The sequence below is a fragment of the Mixophyes fleayi genome, chromosome 5 (genome assembly GCF_038048845.1).
Source record: "Mixophyes fleayi isolate aMixFle1 chromosome 5, aMixFle1.hap1, whole genome shotgun sequence".
NCBI classification, from domain to species: domain Eukaryota; kingdom Metazoa; phylum Chordata; class Amphibia; order Anura; family Limnodynastidae; genus Mixophyes; species Mixophyes fleayi.
The window spans coordinates 144,796,653-144,817,044 of record NC_134406.1 but is presented as its reverse complement, the minus strand read 5'-3'; the positions used below and the strand labels follow the sequence as shown (position 1 = coordinate 144,817,044).

The 20,392-nt window shown below is 43.1% G+C and overlaps 1 protein-coding gene across 2 annotated transcripts in view; it reads left to right on the top strand.

Moving 5' to 3' along the window:
- NSUN2 (NOP2/Sun RNA methyltransferase 2) overlaps nucleotides 1-14,964 on the top strand; it is a 52,831-nt gene extending 37,867 nt beyond the window's left edge. For both annotated transcript variants that reach the window (XM_075212904.1, XM_075212903.1), the window contains exons 17-21: nucleotides 9,268-9,403; nucleotides 11,505-11,585; nucleotides 12,091-12,229; nucleotides 14,082-14,121; nucleotides 14,439-14,964. In XM_075212904.1, the coding sequence (XP_075069005.1) occupies nucleotides 9,268-9,403; nucleotides 11,505-11,585; nucleotides 12,091-12,229; nucleotides 14,082-14,121; nucleotides 14,439-14,799 (757 nt within the window). In that variant the 3' untranslated portion in view covers nucleotides 14,800-14,964. The remainder of the gene's footprint in view (nucleotides 1-9,267; nucleotides 9,404-11,504; nucleotides 11,586-12,090; nucleotides 12,230-14,081; nucleotides 14,122-14,438) is intronic.
- The last annotated feature ends 5,428 nt before the right edge of the window (nucleotides 14,965-20,392 follow it).

Here is a 20,392-nt window from a genome sequence, read left to right as displayed (position 1 = left end):
TCTCTGAAAAGTGTGAGAATTTGGTGAAGTTTGGAGTAGATAGAGGGAGCATAATATTCCTTTTCAGATCCCACGTGACTAATTATAACGTTGGTGGCTAGGGAGCTAACATGCTTTCTGAAGTTTAGGGCAGCACCACCAGGAAAAAAAGTTCCACAATTTCTTTAACAGGCTTCTGAAGCACCTGGACAAATGTTACTGATTCTAGGGGGGACACAATACCATTAATATAGTAGTTTCTAGGCATTCTCTTTAATGTGAACATTAGTGGATGACTTCCCAACTCATTTGTAGATTTCTGCCCCCCCGAGTCTAATAGTTTGCTAAAATAGGCTTCCCATTTCCCATAGCATAGATACTTCTCCCCACGTTGGCTCTTATGGGTAAAGTATAGAAGAGATATCGTAATCTCAAGAGGACGTTTATCTTTACTGATAGGACGCGCCACACCGAGGAGGTAATGAGGTTATTCTATGATTGTAGATGATTTTAATAAGGTTGAGATGGGAGGGGTGATGGTTATTTGGCTTGGAAGTGATTTTCAACCTTTTTGTAAAGTATAAGCCCCCAGAAACTTAACTTTTCCCTTCAATTAGCACTAAGCAAAATTGAGTTGAATGAAAAAAAAAAAAAGCTGTTCATTTTAAAGTTGTACCTGAAAACACTGAATCTCATCAAACAATTTGGAAGCTAAATTAAGGTTTCTTTTTCCTGCCATTGGTGGACACTGCGAGACGCTGGGGGTAGTATCGTAGTGGGTGTGGAGTTTAGGCACTTATCAACTTCTTTGATCTTCACTCTCCTACCCTACTATGCCTCTCTCCTGTGGATACCTCAGTTTTTTTTAAGTGCCTTAGGAGTTGGGACACTTTGGTATAAGCTCCGTCCTATATTTATTTTAGGTTATTAACATGTTTTTATTTTACATTTTTCTTCTCAAGGTGCTATGCGGGGATTGATCCTAAGACCCTGAGGTGTGAACAGTCTGTCGGCTTCCTTCACTCTGGGTCCCTGCGAAAGTTGAGCTGCAGCTCACTTGCCCTGCACCTTTTGCCGACTGTTCATCCCCTACAGGCGAGCTTTTAGCCAGGATCAATTTTATTTCATTTTGCTATTAGGGCTATAGGTGCCCCACATAGGAACTCCCTTAAATATGGACTCCGGCACACTATTAGATGTTGTGCGGGGGAGATGCAGGGATCTGTCTCCCCCCACCGGCGGAAATACCGGCAAGCCCTATCCCACTAGACAACGAGCATCGGAGGTCTAGCTGCCTCTGCTCTCCATAGGAGGTGGTGCAGACAACTGAGGGGACAGTACTCGCGCTGCCTGGGCACGAAAGCACAGAGTGTGTGCGGTAGACGCCGACAGCCATACTATGTATGCGCTGATTGACTTTACAGAGAGCCAGCCATTTTAGGGGTGGATCCAGAGGAGGAAATTCCTTCCATGCCCCTTTTCCTGTTCCTGCCACGGAAGTTGCCATATCGGGACTCTCACATCGTCGGGCTGCTCCTCTCCTCTCCTCTCTGCCTCTTTAGCGACTGCTATTGTTTTTATTGATCCATTTGTATTTAATAACATTGAAGGCCTGTTTATGTTGTTCACTAACAGATTGAGCACTGTACAGGGATTGGTGTATTTTTTTGTTTTTTTTTTGTGACCTGGTATATAGACTTGGTGTACAATCTTGCTGTGCTGTACATAGACACTTCTACTCAGACAAGTCATCTCGGTGGATTGTGTTATCAGTTTGTTTAAACCTGTAATACTTTTCAAATATATCTGACAAGGGGACCACCAAAAGTAAGGGATCCTCTGGGGTGTCTGTGATGTTTTATACTTGTGCCAAGTGTAGCAAAAGGTATCTATTGGACAGCATAACCAGGATGCTCTTTGCACCGGTTGCGATGCCGGGACCCAGGAGCGTTGTGTCCCAGCAGTCGTGGAAGAGCCACTTTAGGTCAAGTCCCTTGCCTCAGTCATGTAGAGACTCACCAGTGTGCTGTTGCGGTCCACAGAGGTACGCGAATGCACTTTTGCAAACGCACACTCGCTATACCTAGGAGACGCAGGCACATCCTCTCAAAGCCAATCAGCTCAGGGTGAGGAGCACCTGCTCTCTGTAACCCACAGGGCCTAGATAGTCATTCTGGATGTGGCCCAGGGCTGCGATTCAGATTATTCCTCTGATGAGGAAGGGGGATTAGAGCTATATACACAGAAAGAGGACTCGGTTAGCACAACAGATTCTGCCTGAATGTAGATAATGTCATCTTGGGTATCAGGCATACCTTAGGGTTCCCAGACCCTGAACCCAGAGCCCCCTCGGGGTTCACCTTGTTTAAAAAGACCAAAGCCCAGGTGGCGGCTTTTCCACCATCCCCCCAGATGAAGAAGATGGTAGCCGACGCTTGGCTTAGGTCGAATAAACAGTTTTTTTTTATGCCGGGCAGATTTAAAACACTTTATCCTCTCCTGGCAGGAGATTCGATATAATGGAAGGCTTCCCCCTGCGTTGACACCCCTGTAGCCCGCTTGTCCACCTCCTCAGCAATCCCCACCCAGGAGCAGGTGTCCCTCAGGGACACCAAAGACAAAAAGTGTGATCACGCCCTCTTTTCTGCCTACATAGCATCAGGTTACATGTTTAGACCCACCATCGCAGTGGCCTGGGCCAACAAAGCTGTCCAGAAATGGGCGGAGCAGTTAGTCACGGGCATTCAAAAAAACATACTGTGTGCTGAACTCCTCTCCTTGGTCGAACATATCCAGGAGACCTCTAATTATGTAGGGCAGGCAGCCATGAATGCGGTGTCCGTCAATGCTAGGCTCTTCGGCCTTATTGCATCTTGGCGTACCTTATAGCTACGCTCGTGAACCACGGATGCCGATTCTAAAAGAGCCCTAGAGATTTTGCCGTTTGATGGGGTCACTCTGTTTGGGGCAGAGCTAGAAAAAGTCATTGAGGTGGCCAAAGGAGGTAAAAGTAACGCACTCCCCATGGAGTATTAACAAACCACGTCAGGGGCGCTTTCAGTCCTTTCCCTCCTCCTGGGGCTGAGGCAGACCGCCGAGAGGTCAGTCGTCTGCCCCCTGGGCAAGGTATAGCCAGAATCTGTAGGGGGACCTCCTTCGCTTCCAACGGCAGTGGTGGGCAGCCACCGCACTAGTTTGGACACGGGGGGTTGTGTTGCGGGACTACATAGACCTAGTCCGGCCACCACCGAGGTTCTTCTTGACCCCTATCCCCTCTTGCCCCCTCAGGCGCCAGGCACTTCAGGAAGCTATTCTAAAGTTACTAAGGGTCCGTGTCATTGTTTCTTATCCCAGCGCAGGAGAGAGATCAGGGTTTCTACTCTAGTCTCCTCCTAGTGCAAAACAGGACGGATCCTTGCGACCAATCTTAATCCTGCAGTTGCTACACAAGTAGGTAATTACGCAGAGGTTCAAGATGGCGTCCCTTCAGACTGTCATGGCAGGTATGGAGCAAGGAGAGTTCGTAGCGTTCATCGACATAAAGGATCCCTACCTGCATGTTCCCATATGGGGTCTGCATCACTGCCTTCTCCGCTTCGCAGTTGGAGCTTCCCACTCTCAGTTCAGGGCCCTACCCTTCGGCCTAGCTACCGCTCCACGAGTGTTCACCAAGCTCATGGCCACAATGGCGCGGATTCTGAGACAGCAGGGAGTCCCAATAGTCCCCTATCTAGGCGATCTCCTCCAGAAGGCTCTGTCGGCGGAACTCTTATCACGCCATATCCAAACCTCCATGCGGTTCCTGGAAGCCCACGGGTGGATTCTAAACGTACTGAAATACTCCCTCATTCCAGCTCAGCAAATGCGCTTTCTGGGTCTTCTGTTCGACACGGTAACACAGAGAGTCTACTTACCAGAAGCCAAGGTCAGCGCTCTTCTGCTCAGGACCAGGACCTTGCTGGCCCGATCTCAAGTTTCCCTTCTCTGCTCCATGAAGCTTCTGGGGACCATGGCTTCGGTATACGAAGCAAAACAGTTTGCTCCGTTCCATTCTCCTCCTCTCCAACTGAAAATCCTCGGGATCTCTGGAACATTTAGACAGGTAGATTATTTGCCTGTCGGAACCCCCTTGCCTCTCTCTGGCGTGGTGGTTGTCCAGACAGAATCTGGTCAAAGGACAGACTCTCCAGACCGGCCTCTGGACCTTAGTGACCACATATGCAAGTCTGTCAGGCTGGGGAGGGGTAACAGGGTCCCTAAGATTTCAGGGACTCTGGTCTCCCCAAGAGACCACACTCTCGATCAGTGTCCTAAAGCTCAGAGCGGTTCTCAGGACATTGACAAGGGCACAGAGGTTCCTAGCAGGGAAGCCATTTCAAATCCAAATAGACAATGCCACGGCCGTGGCATATCTAAACCACCAAGGAGAAACTTGCAGTGATGGGGCCATGTGAGAAACAGCCAAGATCATGGTATGGGCGGAGCGCCACGTACCCCAGATTTCAGCCGTTTACATCCCAGGCGTAGAGAATTGGGAAGCAGACTTCCTCAGCAGGCAGAGGGTTCATCCAGGCGATTGGTCCCTCTGAAAGGAGGATTTTGCCCTCCTAGTGGAACGCAGGGGCATGCCAGAAATCAACCTCATGACCTCCAGGCTAAATCACCAGGTTCCCCTGTACTGCTCAAAGTCCCGGGATCCTCTAGCACACTCCGAACGCGATGTCAGCCCCATGGCAGTTCCGACTGGTGTACCTGTTTCCCCCAATACCCATGCTCTCGCGGGTACTAAAAAATTCTAAAAATGAAGCGGGTCCCCACAATCCCAGTGGCCTCGCAGGGCATGGTTCTCAAACACTCTAAGGCTGACAACGGACCGGGGGGAAGGTTCAATACTCCCGTGATGAAGTTGTCTTTAAAACCATATGAAGCGAGCGCTCTCATTATGAACGAGTCACCACACACTGTCAAAGTCCTTCTCTGTTTTCAGGAAAGAAAAGGTTATGATAGACTAGATTAATAACACAGGTCTGCGATGACAAAGCTTTTTTAACAAATTTATGTGATACTTATAGATTTTTGGCTTCTGAACACGAAAATGACTCCTGATTTTTGCAATCACATTACGTTTTTCTGCAAAACATGTATTTATGAAGAAGTAATTTTTTTTCATATTCTTTAAAATAATGTATTCTGCCTACATTTATTATAAAACATTGTCTTAAATGAATTCAGTTGGCAGTATAGAACGTTGCAATTCAGTTCTCGTCATAAAACTTCCCCCCCGCCCAGTGCCAGATTGGCGGCCGGCCCGAACGGCAGTTAGACTGAGCGGCCCGGGTGCCCGCTGCCCCCTGCCCCCGGTCCAGCCCACCCCTGCTACCCATCAAGTAGCCATCATAGAACAAATTACAGTGCCAGGCTTCATGCAGCAGCTCCTCGTGTAGTTTGGGGGCGGAGCTTGTGACTGTGAGTTGCAGGCTCAGGACCCCGGAGAAGGAGAGAGCTGAAGGGAGGGCCGGCCACCACACAGCCTGCACAATTCTGCCACTGATATGAGCGCTGAAGCATTTTGTAACGAACACGTGTTTAATGCTCGAGTTTTCATCTGTGCCTTTCGAATAGTTGAAGATGGCGTTGAGACAATGTAAAACTAGTGCAGATGTCTTTTGTTATATTTGTGGACAATATACTATAGAAAAATTAAGAAGAAACAGGTGATTTCATAAAAAAAGGCATATTTTGCTTATTTCGGAATAAAGATATTACATCAAGATAAACAGTGGGCTCCACACAAAGTTTGTTCGGCTTGTGTTGAAATACTACGGAAATGGATCGTTGGTAAGAATAAAGCTTTATCTTTTGGTGTTCTTATGATATGGAGGGAGACAACTAATCACATGAATTGCTATTTTTGCGCAATTGATGTTAAAGGACATAATGCTTAAACCAAGCACAAAATCACCTTCCCTGTTGTGGTATCGGTTTTGTATTGGATTTGACATGGACCTGAATTACCAGTACCTAATTCACCTACTGATATTGACAATATATTGTTACAAACTTCTCATGATATTCTGAGTAGTGATGAAATATTTCATGCAGAATGTTCAGTAATACACTGCGACCGCTGAAACTGAATCAACTAAATGATTTGGTGAGGGATCTTGGACTCCCCAAAGATGCAGCCGAGCTGCTGGGATCTCGTTTGAAGGAAAACAATTTATTAGATCCCAACACTACATATTTTTTGTATCGACGGAGAGAAGTGGGATTTACATATTTTTATTATGAAAGAGGACAATATCGTTTATTGGAAATATATCTAAGGCTTAATGCAAAAGTATGCTATTGAATACAATCCGGAAGAATGGAGGTTATTCATAGATTCTTCAAAAATAAGTTTAAAAGCTGTTTTATTGCACAATGGCAACACATGCATGTCAATACCATTGGCACATTCAGTCTATCTTAAAGAAACATGAAAATTTGAAAACTGTTTTGGAACGGATTGGATATGCAAGACACAACTGGTTAATATGTGGAGATCTTAAAATATTATGCATGGTACTTGGCCAGCAACAAGGTTGCACCAAATTCCCATATTTTCTCTGTGAATGGAATAGCAGAGCTAAAAATTTACATTGACGAAAAAACAATTGGCCAGCTACAAAAAGTTTAGAAATTGGATTTGATGACATTTTTTCCAGTTTAGTAGATCCAAATAAAGTTTTACTTTCACCTCTACATATAAAATTAGATCTGATTGAAACAATTTGAAAGTTTCTCCATCTTTAGGCAGTGCTTTTACAAATATCTTTGCACCAAATTCCCTAACATATCTGATGCTAAACTGAAGGAAGACCTTTTTACAGGCCCTGACATTAGACCGTTAATGAAAGATGAACATTTCGGGCATGTAATGAATATTGTGGAACTTTCGGCGAGGACAAGTCATTTTTAAAATTGCAAAGACAATGCGGTGTTAAGAACCCTCCCTTCCTTCGTTCCAAAAGTAGTTTCGGCTTTCCATCTGAACCAGGAAATTGTAGTTCCGGTTTTCTCATCTACCGTATATACTCGAGTATAAGTCGACCCGAATATAAGCCGAGGTACCTAATTTTACCACAAAAAACTGGGAAAACTTATTGACTCGAGTATAAGCCTAGGGTGGGAAATGCAGCAGCTACTAGTAAATTTCAAAAATAAAAATGATATATACAATCTATAAAAACAAATGTATTGTTCCCAGACTAGATAAATAAATAGGATGATTGACTGGTGTAGCAATACCAACATGTAATATATCACAAAGGATATATAGGAGATGCAGACCTCAATAAACAGTACTGAAGGGAATGGTGGTATATCCGGAGGCTCCAAACTGTATAGGACATAACAATAAGTAACAATGCAGAGCAGTGTTGGAGTGTATAACTCACGATTTCTTGATAGCAGTTCTCAGTCCATCCGCGGTATTCCTTAAAGACTGCAAGCAAACAGATGGGGTGCGCTGACTATAATAGCCGTCCAGACACAAAGTCTTTTGAAGGAAAGTTCCTAGCTCCGTTTGGTCCTACCACTCCAATAGCGCTGGTTGAAGTAGTGATGTTTCCATTCTTCAGACGCGCCTGTGCAGGAGGTTCCTGACGTCCCGGCTGTTACGGATTTCCTCATGTCTCACTAAACAGGCTGTCAGTGCAGTCCAGCGCTGCAGCGGCAGAGGATGAATGGGATGTGAAGCGATGATTCATTTACCATTCATCGCTTCACATCCCAATTATCCTCTGCCGCTGCAGCGCTGGACTGCACTGACAGCCTGTTTAGTGAGACATGAGGAAATCCGTAACAGCCGGGACGTCAGGAACCTCCTGCACAGGCGCGTCTGAAGAATGGAAACATCACTACTTCAACCAGCGCTATTGGAGTGGTAGGACCAAACGGAGCTAGGAACTTTCCTTCAAAAGACTTTGTGTCTGGACGGCTATTATAGTCAGCGCACCCCATCTGTTTGCTTGCAGTCTTTAAGGAATACCGCGGACGGACTGAGAACTGCTATCAAGAAATCGTGAGTTATACACACCAACACTGCTCTGCATTGTTCCCTATTGTTATGTCCTATACAGTTTGGAGCCTCCGGATATACCACCATTCCCTTCAGTACTATTTATTGAGGTCTGCATCTCCATCACCCGAGTATAAGCCGAGGAGGGCTTTTTCAGCACAAAAAAAGTGCTGAAAAACTCGGCTTATACTCAAGTATTTACGGTACTTCCCATTTGGATCAACAGTCTATGGAAAAGTTAGATGTGGTTAGGGCTCTCCGCATTTATGTCAAGAGAACTTCTCAGATTAGACGTACTGATTCTCTGTTTGTTCTTTATAATGCTAGGCTCGAGACAGTCCATTGCAAGATGGATTACGGCAACCATTAAGCAAGCTTACATAAAGGCTAACCGTCCTGTGCCGGAGAGACTTGCGGCCCATTCCACCAGATCGGTAGGGGCGTCGTAGGCAGTGCGAAATGGGGCTTCTGCAGACCAGCTTTGCAGGGCAGCCACCTGGTCCTCTGTCCACACCTTTACAAAATTTTACCAGTTTAATGTATTTGCATCTGCGGATGCAAATTTCGCTCGTAATGCTTTACAAGCGGGGTTTTCAGAGCGGTCCCACCCTTAGGGGGCTGCTTTAGAACGTCCCCATGGTAAGCAGTGTCCCCCAGACCGGATGAAAGAGAGAAGAGTATTTATGTACTTACGTTAAATCCGTTTCTCTGATTCCGTCTGGGGGACACTGCGATCCCTCCCTTCTGCTTTTCTTCTGTGTGCTTTTGGTTGATTGGCCTTTTTTCCTTGGGGCTTTTTAATTAACTGACAGTAAGAGGAAGAGGCAGGGGGATTGTAGAGGGGAGGAGTCTGTCGGCAGTACTAAAAGTTAACTAGTTAGGTGCCAACTCCCCAAGCTCCCTCCACAACCCCATAGTAAGCAGTGTCCCCCAGACGGAATCAGAGAAACGGATTTAACGTAAGTACATAAACCCTCTAAGTAAAAAAAAAAAAAAAAAAGAAAATCCTCTTCAACGAGCACAGTGTCCAATGCTGCACACTGGTTGGTTGCCAATACATCTTATTTGGATGGATGCTGTGGCTGAAGTTGATGGGGAAGAAAGGGTTGATTTACACACATTAAAAAATATTTCATGCCAAATTTTAAAGTATTATTTACTTGGTTATGCCAAATTCCTGTGTAGGTAAATTTTAAAGGAATGCATGATTGTAATGTTGTTGGCAGGAAGTTCTATGCGCTAGATTCATCTTTTCCGTGGAAGAACCTCTTGACTCGTACCCAGGAAGGGAAAAAGAAGCAACTATACATGGTCTCTAAGGAACTAAGAAATGTACTACTTTATAACAGTGAGAAGATGAAGGTACTTTATATTTTTTTTATGCTGTTGTAGTATAAATAGCTAACTATTTCAAGTCTTATTTTAAAGTAAAATTAGTGATCAGAAATCGTTCTATCAACAGTCTATGATTCTGTTGAAATATTATAACAAAAGTTTTGGCCAATCCTTGCACTATTTTGTAATACTAAGGGTAATCGGGTGCTGAGACAGATCTAACCTCAAGTGCTTCCCAGTACATTTGCAATTAAATCAATCAATACCTTAAAATTAGTTTTGTGTCCCCTAGTTGTTGAACTGGTTATCAAACTAATTTTATTGGAGAAGTGCTTGGCGTTTTTTGCCAAAGGCAAAATTACCTGTACTTCTTAACTTTGATGAAGCTCTAGAAAGATCCCTTTTCGTAGTTGAGGGGTTTTGTCAAGAATTTTCCATTTTTAGCAGCAGCTTTGTACTTTATTAATATGGGATTGATTTGAAATATATAAATTGTGATCTTGAGAATAAAACCCAATTTTTTAATGTTTCTTGGAGGACACAGTTCATTAAAACATTCAATGGCTGTGAAACTTGATAGCCTTTACTGCTATGGCAACATAGAAGCCACACATCGGTTTTGGCTGGTACTGTGGGTCATTACCCCACCCCACCCCACCCCTCCAGTCAACAGGATTTCTTTGTAGGAAAAACTGGCGAAGATATTTTGTCAAGGAGTGCCTTCATGGACTGTTTGGATGCACTCTGAGGCACATTAGAGAATTGAGTTGTTAGAAAGGGATAAAATATTTTCCGTGCCCCAATCCCAAGGATGACATCTCAAAGCAATTGAGGTAACCTTGAAGAAAGGCTGCTTATCAGGAGAGGATACAAGAAAAGCAGAGGCATCTAATTTAACAGAAAAAAAAATTGCGATTTTTTTTTTTTTTTTTTTTTTTTTTTTTTTTTTTTTTTTTTTCGCACCAGAAAATAAATTTGCAACCTTTCAGTCTTCAATAGGGCACACGTGGGAGCTCCTTGTCCTGAGATAATTATAGTGTATTTTTATTGGGATATTACTGTGAGACATTCATGATAAATATCTGTAGCCACTAAACTGAATGTCTGAAAATTAATGCTAATTAAATTAACACACTGAATTGCTAAATCTGTATAGTATATAAGCAAATGGTGGGAGTTATCTGCCACCTCTTTCCATTCCTTGTCATATTTTGTGACTTTTTCCAGGCCTGGCCATTCCCACAATGATGCCTCAGATTCTTTACCATTGGGCCATTTCCTAATGTTGGTGTATTGAGGAATGTTATACCTTTTATTACTGACTGGAAAAGAGAATAATGGGTTAAACAAAAAGAAAGCAAATGCTAGAACCATACTAAATGGTGATGCTACCTGGCCTTTATAGAAATGTAGGACAGTCCTATCACAGCTTAGAGTGTATTTGTCACATAAATATTATGACAAACGGAAAATTATATAGGATTGAAGTCCCTTTTAAAACATATTTAAAAGACAGCACTAGAATACAATGAGGAGACTGATAAAATGTTCTATATTTTTTTTTTTTTTTTTTGTTGTCTAGACCTCATGGTATTTGACTACATTGGCTCACAGTAGCCCATAAGGGTATCAGACATTACAGACCAGTACAACTAGAATCCTCCATGCACTGGGAGAAAGTATATACACAAAGGTCTTCAGTACCAGGATTTTGCTATGAGCAGTCTCTGCAAACAACTGTGGTGTTGTTTTTTGTTTTTGTTTTTTTTTTATTTTATTATCCTTTCAAATCCTGTACATTAAGAATAATGACCATTCTGAACATCTTATATTTTGTCTTGTTTCCCTTTTGGAATTACCAAATTGAGCATTTTATTGTACCATGAGTGCAAAGAGCACTTTACATAGTACAAATGACATGTTTTATTTCATCATTCAATTAAACTGCAACATGTTTTCATTTCTAGTTAGTTTAAATGTTGAGCTCGGATGAGCTCCTCTTATGTGATTAGAAAGCACATCGGAGAGCGAGAGGTAATTTAGCAGCTCCTGAAAGGTTTGGTATTTTTATACTGTTTTCTGCACTGAATTGTGTAAGTAGATAACATTGTTTTGTTCATATTGGCAGGTAATCAATACTGGTATAAAAGTGCTGTGCCGAAATAATGATGGGGAACAGTATGGATGCGCTTACAGGCTAGCGCAAGAGGTAATTTTTAAATACTTTGCCCCTAAATGGATATAGAAGCATGGTACCATAAAGCGTGTGTTTGTACCTTTTTTAGTTCAATAGATTTATAGCAAAGATTTATTTTTTTATTTTCACACAACAATGCAAAACATTTCCGATTAATAAAACAGTACAGCATATAACTCGTCAGGAGGGTTAAACATAACAAAGTTTTTCTTGTTTTTTTTAAATAAAATTGTAAAGGATAAAGGGATAGGAGAAGAGCAATGGGAAAGAGGGAAGGGATAAATGCAAGGGGAGGGGGTGGGTTGGACAGAAAGGTCTGTAGCAAAGATTTCTACAGATTTTTCATGTAACCATTGACAGAGCTCAGACTAGGCTGTTTTTTTTGGGGGGTGGGTTATTTTTTTTTCTGCTTTCACCAATGTCTACTCTGTAAAATGTGCATGAATCTTTTCAGTAATACTATGTGGCGGTGTTTAGCATGTGGAGATGTTCATTCTTCTTTTACTTTTGGCTGCAGGGCATTTATACAATTTATCCATTCATCAATTCAAGAGTTGTAACCGTCTCAGTGGAAGACATCAAAGTTCTGCTTACCCAGGAAAATCCTTTCCTAAGTAAATTTAGTAGTGAGACCCAAAAGCAGACGAAAGATTTACGTAAGTAAATGTTCTTTTGCAGTTATTAAGCAGTCATATGAAACAAATGCTAGTTTATTAGATATTTATCCAAGTAATCATTATAAATTTGCTGAAACCATGAAGCTCCAGAACCTTTGAGGGGGAAATTGCAAGGGTATGAGACTGCTAACTGGTCAAGAGGATCAATCCTGTGAAAACACTGCAGACTTAAAAATGGAGATCTTAAATTCTAATATAAGAGCACCACAAAGCCAACAGTTTGCTACCAGAAATCAGTGCACACTGTAGGCCAGTTTCACAATCATGAACTCTTAAAACAGAAATACATTTTTAATTACTTATACTAGTGGATTTCATATAATTTTTTTTAATTTGGGGGGGGGGGGGGGGGGGGGTCAGTGGTTGATTTTGGTGTAGTATTTTGGAATATCATATTTGTCATGTTTTAAAATAAATTTTATATTAAAATGAAGAATTAAGAATATTTTGTTTACCTATGATTACTATGTTTGTGTGACAATAAGTTGGCAAACACCCACAATTTTTGATTGTATAGGGGTGTCCATCTTCGATTCAATTGTATATTTTTAACTTATCACTGATTTTAAGATTTATGTGTGGCTCTTCTGAGGGTTAGAGAGCTGCCTATGCGGTACTCGAAGTGTAACAGATTGCCTATCACTGGTCTACTCTGTTTGCATATATATTGGGCAGGTATAAATTATAGGTAGACACTGTTTAACCCATTTACCAAAAGGTACTAAAATAATCTTTGTTAGATATAACGATGACTAAGCTTAATTGCTAAAAAAACAAAAACAAGGTAATGGTAATTAGTTCTGTATGGCGTGCTGTCTTGAAACTAGAAATAATACTGTGAAAGTGATTTGGGATGAAGCTCGAATGTTTTTCATCATTCTGGAACAGAGGTAGAGAACTATGAATAGAAACCTAAAGTTTGGGCATTTTCTAGTTTGTGGGAACGCCCTGTACAGATGTTTGAATGGATATTCTATCCTTCACGGTTTCAGCTCGACTCTGCTTCCCTTTTTTCCTTTGACTGCAAACCTTGATATGTGTGTGTTTATGATGAAGGATAATGGTAGAACTCAATCACGCTTTGCTTAAAGTTATAGCGGAAAGCCAGGTAAAGCTCTCTAGGTGATGTATGACTGATGGAAAATCCAGTCAGCCAGTGACTAAACTGTCTGTGGTTTGCAATATGACTTGCCCATTTTAATCACACCATAGAAGATCAAATTGGATACACATCTGGACATTCCATACATGATTGGATCGGTCCTTGTGTGGGCATGCTGCATATATGAAAAGATCACTTTTTGAGTTTTGTTGTTTAAACAAGCATCCATCCTTTCAGTGTCCATTACTCTTAGTCCCTTAATTGCCTGCAGTGTAACTTCCTGAGCCCTGACTGATCTCGCTGAAACCATAAGAACATCAAGATTCTGAAAGGTTCAGCATATTGTTTAATGAATTCTCACTCCCGTCTGTCCATACTTGGCAGTTGCATAACACATTTGATTCAAAAGCTTAATGACACTGCAACAGAAGGCAGAGGGATTAAAAGAACAGACAAAATTTATGTTTCATTTTCTACAACATGCCACATACTGCATTTCAACTCGAGCATTGCCATTGTGCCAACCTCTATTTTATAATCACAATGCACTCTAATTGCAGTTTAACTAATCTATTCATGTACTAATTTATCTTCTCACTATAGTGCGTATATATTTGTTTAGAACATTTTAATTCTCCTACTCTGAATAGTTTGTGTTGACTAGCTAAACCCACCATATGTATTTATAGTGCAGTCCTTTTCTAAACATTTATTTTTTTCCGTTTTCAGCTATGGGAAGTATCATCCTAAAATATGAACCTGATCCACAGTGAGTAATTTCAAGTGCATAGACTTATATCTTGCAGTGAGCACTGCATATGTATTGTTGCATTTAATGAGAATTATTACTGATTTTAAAGGTTCTTTGATAAGCAACTTGACTTGATAAGTAGTATTGCTTATGCATTGTATTTTTAAATAGAAAGGCACCTTTTTTTTTTTTTTTCAGTCTAACAAATATTTGAAATGTTCTCCCTGAGTAATAAAGCTTTTTATGCACTTGCATTATAATGGAAAATATAAAAGCAGAATACTATTTTGCCTTGTAAACTTCCTTCAATTATTGAATACGGCATCTATTTTTAGGAAACCTGACACACTTCAATGCTCCATTGTTCTCTGTGGCTGGCGAGGGAAAACCTCAATTCGTTCTTTTGTGCCAAAAAATGAGAGAATGCATTACTTGAGAATGATGGGGGTGGACGTATTTAAGGAGAAGAAGGAAAATATTGAAGATGAATCTGCAAAACCAGAAGCCGTGCTCGACCAGCTAGAGGAAGAGGACATGGACATTGCTTGTGTGAAGGAGGAGAAAGATGAAGAGTTGGCAGGAAATAAGCCTGGAGACATTGGAGAAAATAGTGAATGCACTGATTTGGTTGAAGTAAAGCAGGATTGTGCTCCAGCATGTACGGAAGAGTCTAGTGATAACAATGTACAGCACTAGCTGGCGGCAGACTGGTGAAACTAGGGCTTCTACCTAATAAGTATAGTTTGGTTTTTTGTATTGTAAGTAACCTTTTTCCTTCGAGGTTCAAGACTTGTCCATGTCCATTTAATTTTTTATCTTTGAACATGTCATTTTATTTTTAAATAAAGTCCTTAAATGTTATGTGCTCAAATTTTTTAGATCGCCGCATCAATGTTTCCAAACCTGTTTGCACTTGTGACACTCCAGCCGTTTTATTGATTTTTTTTTTTTAACATGGGACAGCAAAGGTTTATTAACCATTGGGTTTAACACTTAATCCCAAAGGATTACCTTTAAATTCCTGAGTTGAGCAGACTGGCATTGATGCATTAATGGGATTCTATTTATGGCTGTACGAACTTTAAATAAATGTAACCCATGATAGCCAACTATTATATTGCTATGTTATCACCACATATTTATATCCTTACATTTTGCACTATGGAACAAAAGGATGCTATTGAACTTTTTCCAGTCACACTAGCTCCCCACGTGTTTGTTTTCTGTTTTATTTGGGATTGAAAAGAAAAAAATATATTTTAAATGCAGTATTGATATAACAAATCAGAAAATCTCGTGGCATCACTGCTGTAATGTCAGAAGAAGTTTTCCCTGCAAGCAGAGGGCATTCCTCACGCACACATGCTAATTTTTACCTTTTTTTTTTTACCCTTATGATGGACTAAACAAATGTAATATCTGCAATTGGGAAAAGATATGGAAGGTGGTATTTTTTAGAACATGCACAAAATGGTCTTGTTTTGAAAGACCAGAACAATCTTCAATCTGCCTGTTTCTCTGTGGGAGGTATGCTCAGATTAAAATTTTGTACAGAGGCTTTTTTTTATTTTTAAATCTAAATCTTAAATGTTGCCCTGAACCACAGCAATCAATACAGCACTTGATGTCATTGGAGTTTAGGGACTTATAAACTTGTAGAATCCACACTCCTCCCCTACTATGTTCCTCCTCTGTCGCAGTAAGCTCAGTTTTTGTTAAGTGTCTTAGGAGATAGAGCACTTCTGTATAGGCTCCTGCCTACACTCTGTTTGTTTAATAGTTTTTTGTAAAAGACCCAGGAGTGTATAGCCTGTTGACTTCCTTCACTCGGGTCCCTGCACTGGGATAAGTAGCAAGTGGCTCCCCTTACCCTCTACACCACTGCCGCCATAGGGTTTTCCTTCCCTTAGAGAAAACGAGCAGCGGATCATTTACATACCTGCATCAGATCTGCCTAGATCGGCGGAATGGGAGCTGATGTTCCGAACGGGAGTGTCGCTGTCAAGCCCCTCCTCCCGACCGGACTGACTTGCTGACATTTCCCCTAGACAACAAGCAGTCTATACAGGGGATCGGTCAGGTGATTGCACTCCTCCGGTCAGCGTATTGCCTCCTATGAAGTAGCTGTGGGTCTGGGAACTATTATTTTACCTGCAGCACTTGGACGACAGCCATAATAGAGAGAGGCTGTTCGGAGGTGGCCATTAGGAAGGCGGTCCTGGGGGCGGAACTTCCCCCTTCTACATGCCTCGGTGGGCTTCACGGATCGCTCTGCACGCTTACCCTACTGTGCCTCTCAATTGGTACCTCCTGTATTTCGTGACATATATTAGTCCTTTTAATGGAGTTTTCTCTTTATGTGTTGGACCTATTTTTTTTTCCTCAAGTGACCGAACTTGTTTCATAGTACTGGGTCCAAGGGTGCTGGTGTCTTACACTCAGGATTTATGTGTTTTACATATTCAGCCACAAATCCTGGTATACATAGTGCGAATATCTATATTTCTCTTTCATCCAGTCTGGGGGACACTGCTTACCATGGGTTGTGGAGGGGAGCACGGGAGTTGGCACCTAGCTAGTTAATCTTTAACACTGCTGACAGAACCCTCCCCTCTACAATCCCCCTGCCTCTTCCTCCCCAGTTTTTTCTAGGTGCCCAAAGGAGTTGGGCTTATTAGAAATAGCTAGTGATTTATTTTATTTATTTTTGTATATAACTTTATTTTTTCTTTAAATTTTTGTAGTTTAGTCAGTTTAGGGCAGAGCTGGGAGTGTGTTCTACAGAAAGAGAACACACTCACACAAACTGGGCAGCGGTGACTGGACTCTGTCAGAGAGAGCAGACTGCTCTCAATGGCAGAACATTAACGGTCACAGGATAGAGTGATAAGCGGTCACTCCAGGAGGCTCCACGATAACCGGCGCTGCCATTAGGCACAGAGCGCCGCCTATCGTATCATCTTGCCGGCGGCCATGATTTTTTTCCAAGGACAGCGAAGATACAGGAAAGAAGGAGAAAACGGGGCCATACCAAGATCCACCCTCAGGTGAATAGGAGGGGGCATCGGGGTACTAACGCTGCAGGAGACCTCTATGAGGCCTACATAACTCTGCCAATTTCATCGATAAAGTTCCCTTTAAAAAAAAAAAAAAGACAAAGCTGCAGAGGGGGAACTATCACAAGAGCGCCCCTGCTCTCAGCACAGACGGACTTTGGCGCCAAACAGAAGCCCGGGAAGGAACTTATCTCCAAGGGAGCAGACACCAGGACACTGCTGTTGGACTTCTCCCCTGAATGGCCCTTTTGGCTAAGTACCAAAAACCCTTCTTTAACCTTTTACTGACTTTATGTGGTTACAGGAGGGAGGCTAGTAGGATTGTAAATATATCCGCTATACCTCTCATGGTCCTTTCTGATTCAGAGGGACTTTCAGAAGAGGAAACATTCAAATTTGGATTCTGACCAGGTTCCATCTTCGGAACAGGAAGAAGTCACTAAATATCAATTTATTGACGATTTGGTTTCAGCGGTGAGGCAAGCTTTGGACCTCCCAGAAATGGAGGATCCTAGTCCTAGAGACAGAAGTCTATTTAAAAAGACCAAAAGAAAGGTTATTCATTTTCCCCCTTCTACAGAACTCAGAGATATTGCTGAGGAAGCCTGGAAACAGCCTGATAAAAAGTTTTCTGTTCCAAAAAGGTTCTCTTCCCAGTATCCGTTACAGGAAGAGGACGTGGCTCGCTGGGAGGAAATTCCGAAAGTAGATAATCCTGTAGCCCGTTTGGCCCGTCATACTCTCCTTCCGGCCCCTGGCTCAGCAACTCTGCAGGATCCCACTGACCGCAGAGTGGAATCCCAGTTAAAATTTATATTTGTAGCAGCGGGTTCTTCCTTTAGACCCACGTTTGCTTCAGCTTGGGTTGCCAAAGCCATGGAGACATGGGCAGAGCAACTAGCACAGTCCTTACAGGACCCAGAGTTGGTTACCCTGGCGTTACATTTAAAGGAAGCGTCAGGATATATTTATGAGGCGGCACAGCAGAGCTCAGCATCTGTGTCCTCCTCTATTCAGGCTGCGTCGGTTTCAGCCAGAAGAACATTATGGCTGAAATCCTGGGAAGGGGATTCTGAGTCAAAAAAATCTATGGAATCCATTCCTTTTTCAGCTGCAGGTCTGTTTGGCCCGGAGTTAGATAACAACATGATTTCCCAGGCAACAGGGGGCAAGAGCACCTCTTTGCCGGTTTTCTCTGTTAGAAGTCCTACCCCACGGTTTAGTTCCTTTCGTCAGCCCTTTCCGGGGTACATCCTTACCCAGAGGGCAGTCGTTTAAGGGTAGACACCCGAATTCACGAGGCTCGTCCGTCAGAGGCAGGTCCTCTTTTGCAGCTAGGCGCCAGGCCTCCAAGACTCAGGAAAAACCTGCGTCCTGACTGCCCCCATACTCCCCAGGAGGTGGCGCTGGTGGGGGGACGTCTGTCTCTTTTTCAGGAACAGTGGGCAGCGTCATCCCAAGACCCTTGGATTCGGTGAATTATTTCAAGAGGGTACATGATAGATCTGATGGGACCAATCCCTCAGCGTTTCTTTGTAACCTCGCTACCCCGAGATCCCCAAAGAAGACAGGCAATGCAGGCTTGTGTCGCCTCTCTTCTTTCGCAAAAAGTCATCTGCAAGGTCCCAGACAACCAAAAAAGAAAAGGTTTTTATTCAAATCTTTTTCTGGTCAAGAAGCCGGACGGCTCATTTCGACCCATTCTAAACCTAAAGAGCCTCAATGTGCACTTACGAGTGGACAAGTTTCGAATGGAGTCCCTAAGGTCAGTGATAAACGGCCTAGAGAAGGATCAGTTTATGGCATCCATAGACCTAAAAGATGCATACTTCCACATTCCTATTTGGAGCAAGCATCCGTCCCTCCTGAGGTTCACGATAGGGAACTCCCATTACCTTCCTTTCGGCCTCTCCACAGCTCCAAGGGTCTTCACGAAGATCATGTCGGTGATGGCAGTGTGTCTTCACCTACAGGGAGTTCAGGTCGTTCCCTATTTAGACGATCTACTCATCAAATCCTCCTCAGAGATTGGCTTACGTCAACACTTATCACTCACCTTGGCAATCCTCGAGAGCCATGGGTGGCTGATAAACTTAAAAAAATCCCAGATGGTCCCGTGTCAACGCATGGTCTTCCTGGGGCTCATCATGGATACCAGTCGATAGAAGGTATACCTGCCTACAGAGAAGATCAGTTCAATCCGGGCTACAACAATTCAGGTCTTGTCCTCTCCCAAGCCCTCCATTCATTTGTGCATGCGCCTGCTTGGGAAGATGGTGGCCTCTTTCGAAACGATCCCCTTCGGTCGGGCTCATTCCCGATGCTTCCAGTGGGATCTGTTACAGAAATGGTCAGGATCCCACATACGCTTGGATCTGCAGAAGATCTTGCTGTCTCTGAGGGCGAGAGAATCACTCCAGTGGTGGCTGAATCAGGTTCATCTGTCAGAGGGCAGGTCCTTCGCTCCATGCTCATGGATCATAGCCACGACAGATGCCAGCCTGAGAGGTTGGGGGGGCGGTAATCCTGCACCTCCGGCTCCAGGGACTTTGGTCAATTCAGAAATCAGCCTTATCAATAAATGTGTTGGAATTGAAAGCAATTCTTTTAGCCCTTCAGGGGGCTCAGACCTTCCTTCAGGGCCACCCCGTCAGAGTTCAGTCCGACAATGCCACGGCCGTGGCATATGTCAACAGGCAGGGAGGAACCAGGAGCGCAGCCGCAATGAAAATTGCAGCTCAGATTTTTGCTTGGGCAGAACAGTACGTTCCAGCAATCTCGGCAGTATTCATTACGGGAATGAAAAATTGGGAGGCAGACTACCTAAGTCGAAATCAAATGATGCCGGGGGAGTGGTCTCTCCATCCGGAAGGATTTCAGTCTCTGGTTCAGAGGTGGGGTCTTCCGGATATGGACCTCATGGCCTCCAGACACAAAAAAAAAAAGTTCCACGGTTTTGTGCAACGGCAAGAGACCCCTTAGCGGTAGCGGTGGACGTAATGACGATGTCATGGAAATTCAGGTTGGGATACCTGTTTCCTCCGTTTCCCATGCTTCCTCGCGTGCTCAGACGAGTAAGGCAAGGCGATCTGCCGGTAATTCTAGTGGCTCCCTCATGGCCACGCCGAGTGTGATACGCGGATATAATCTCAATGGCGGTAGGACAAGGATTTCGTCTTCTGTCACGAGACGACCTTCAAGGTCCCTTCCGTCACCAGAATTTACCTCCAGCT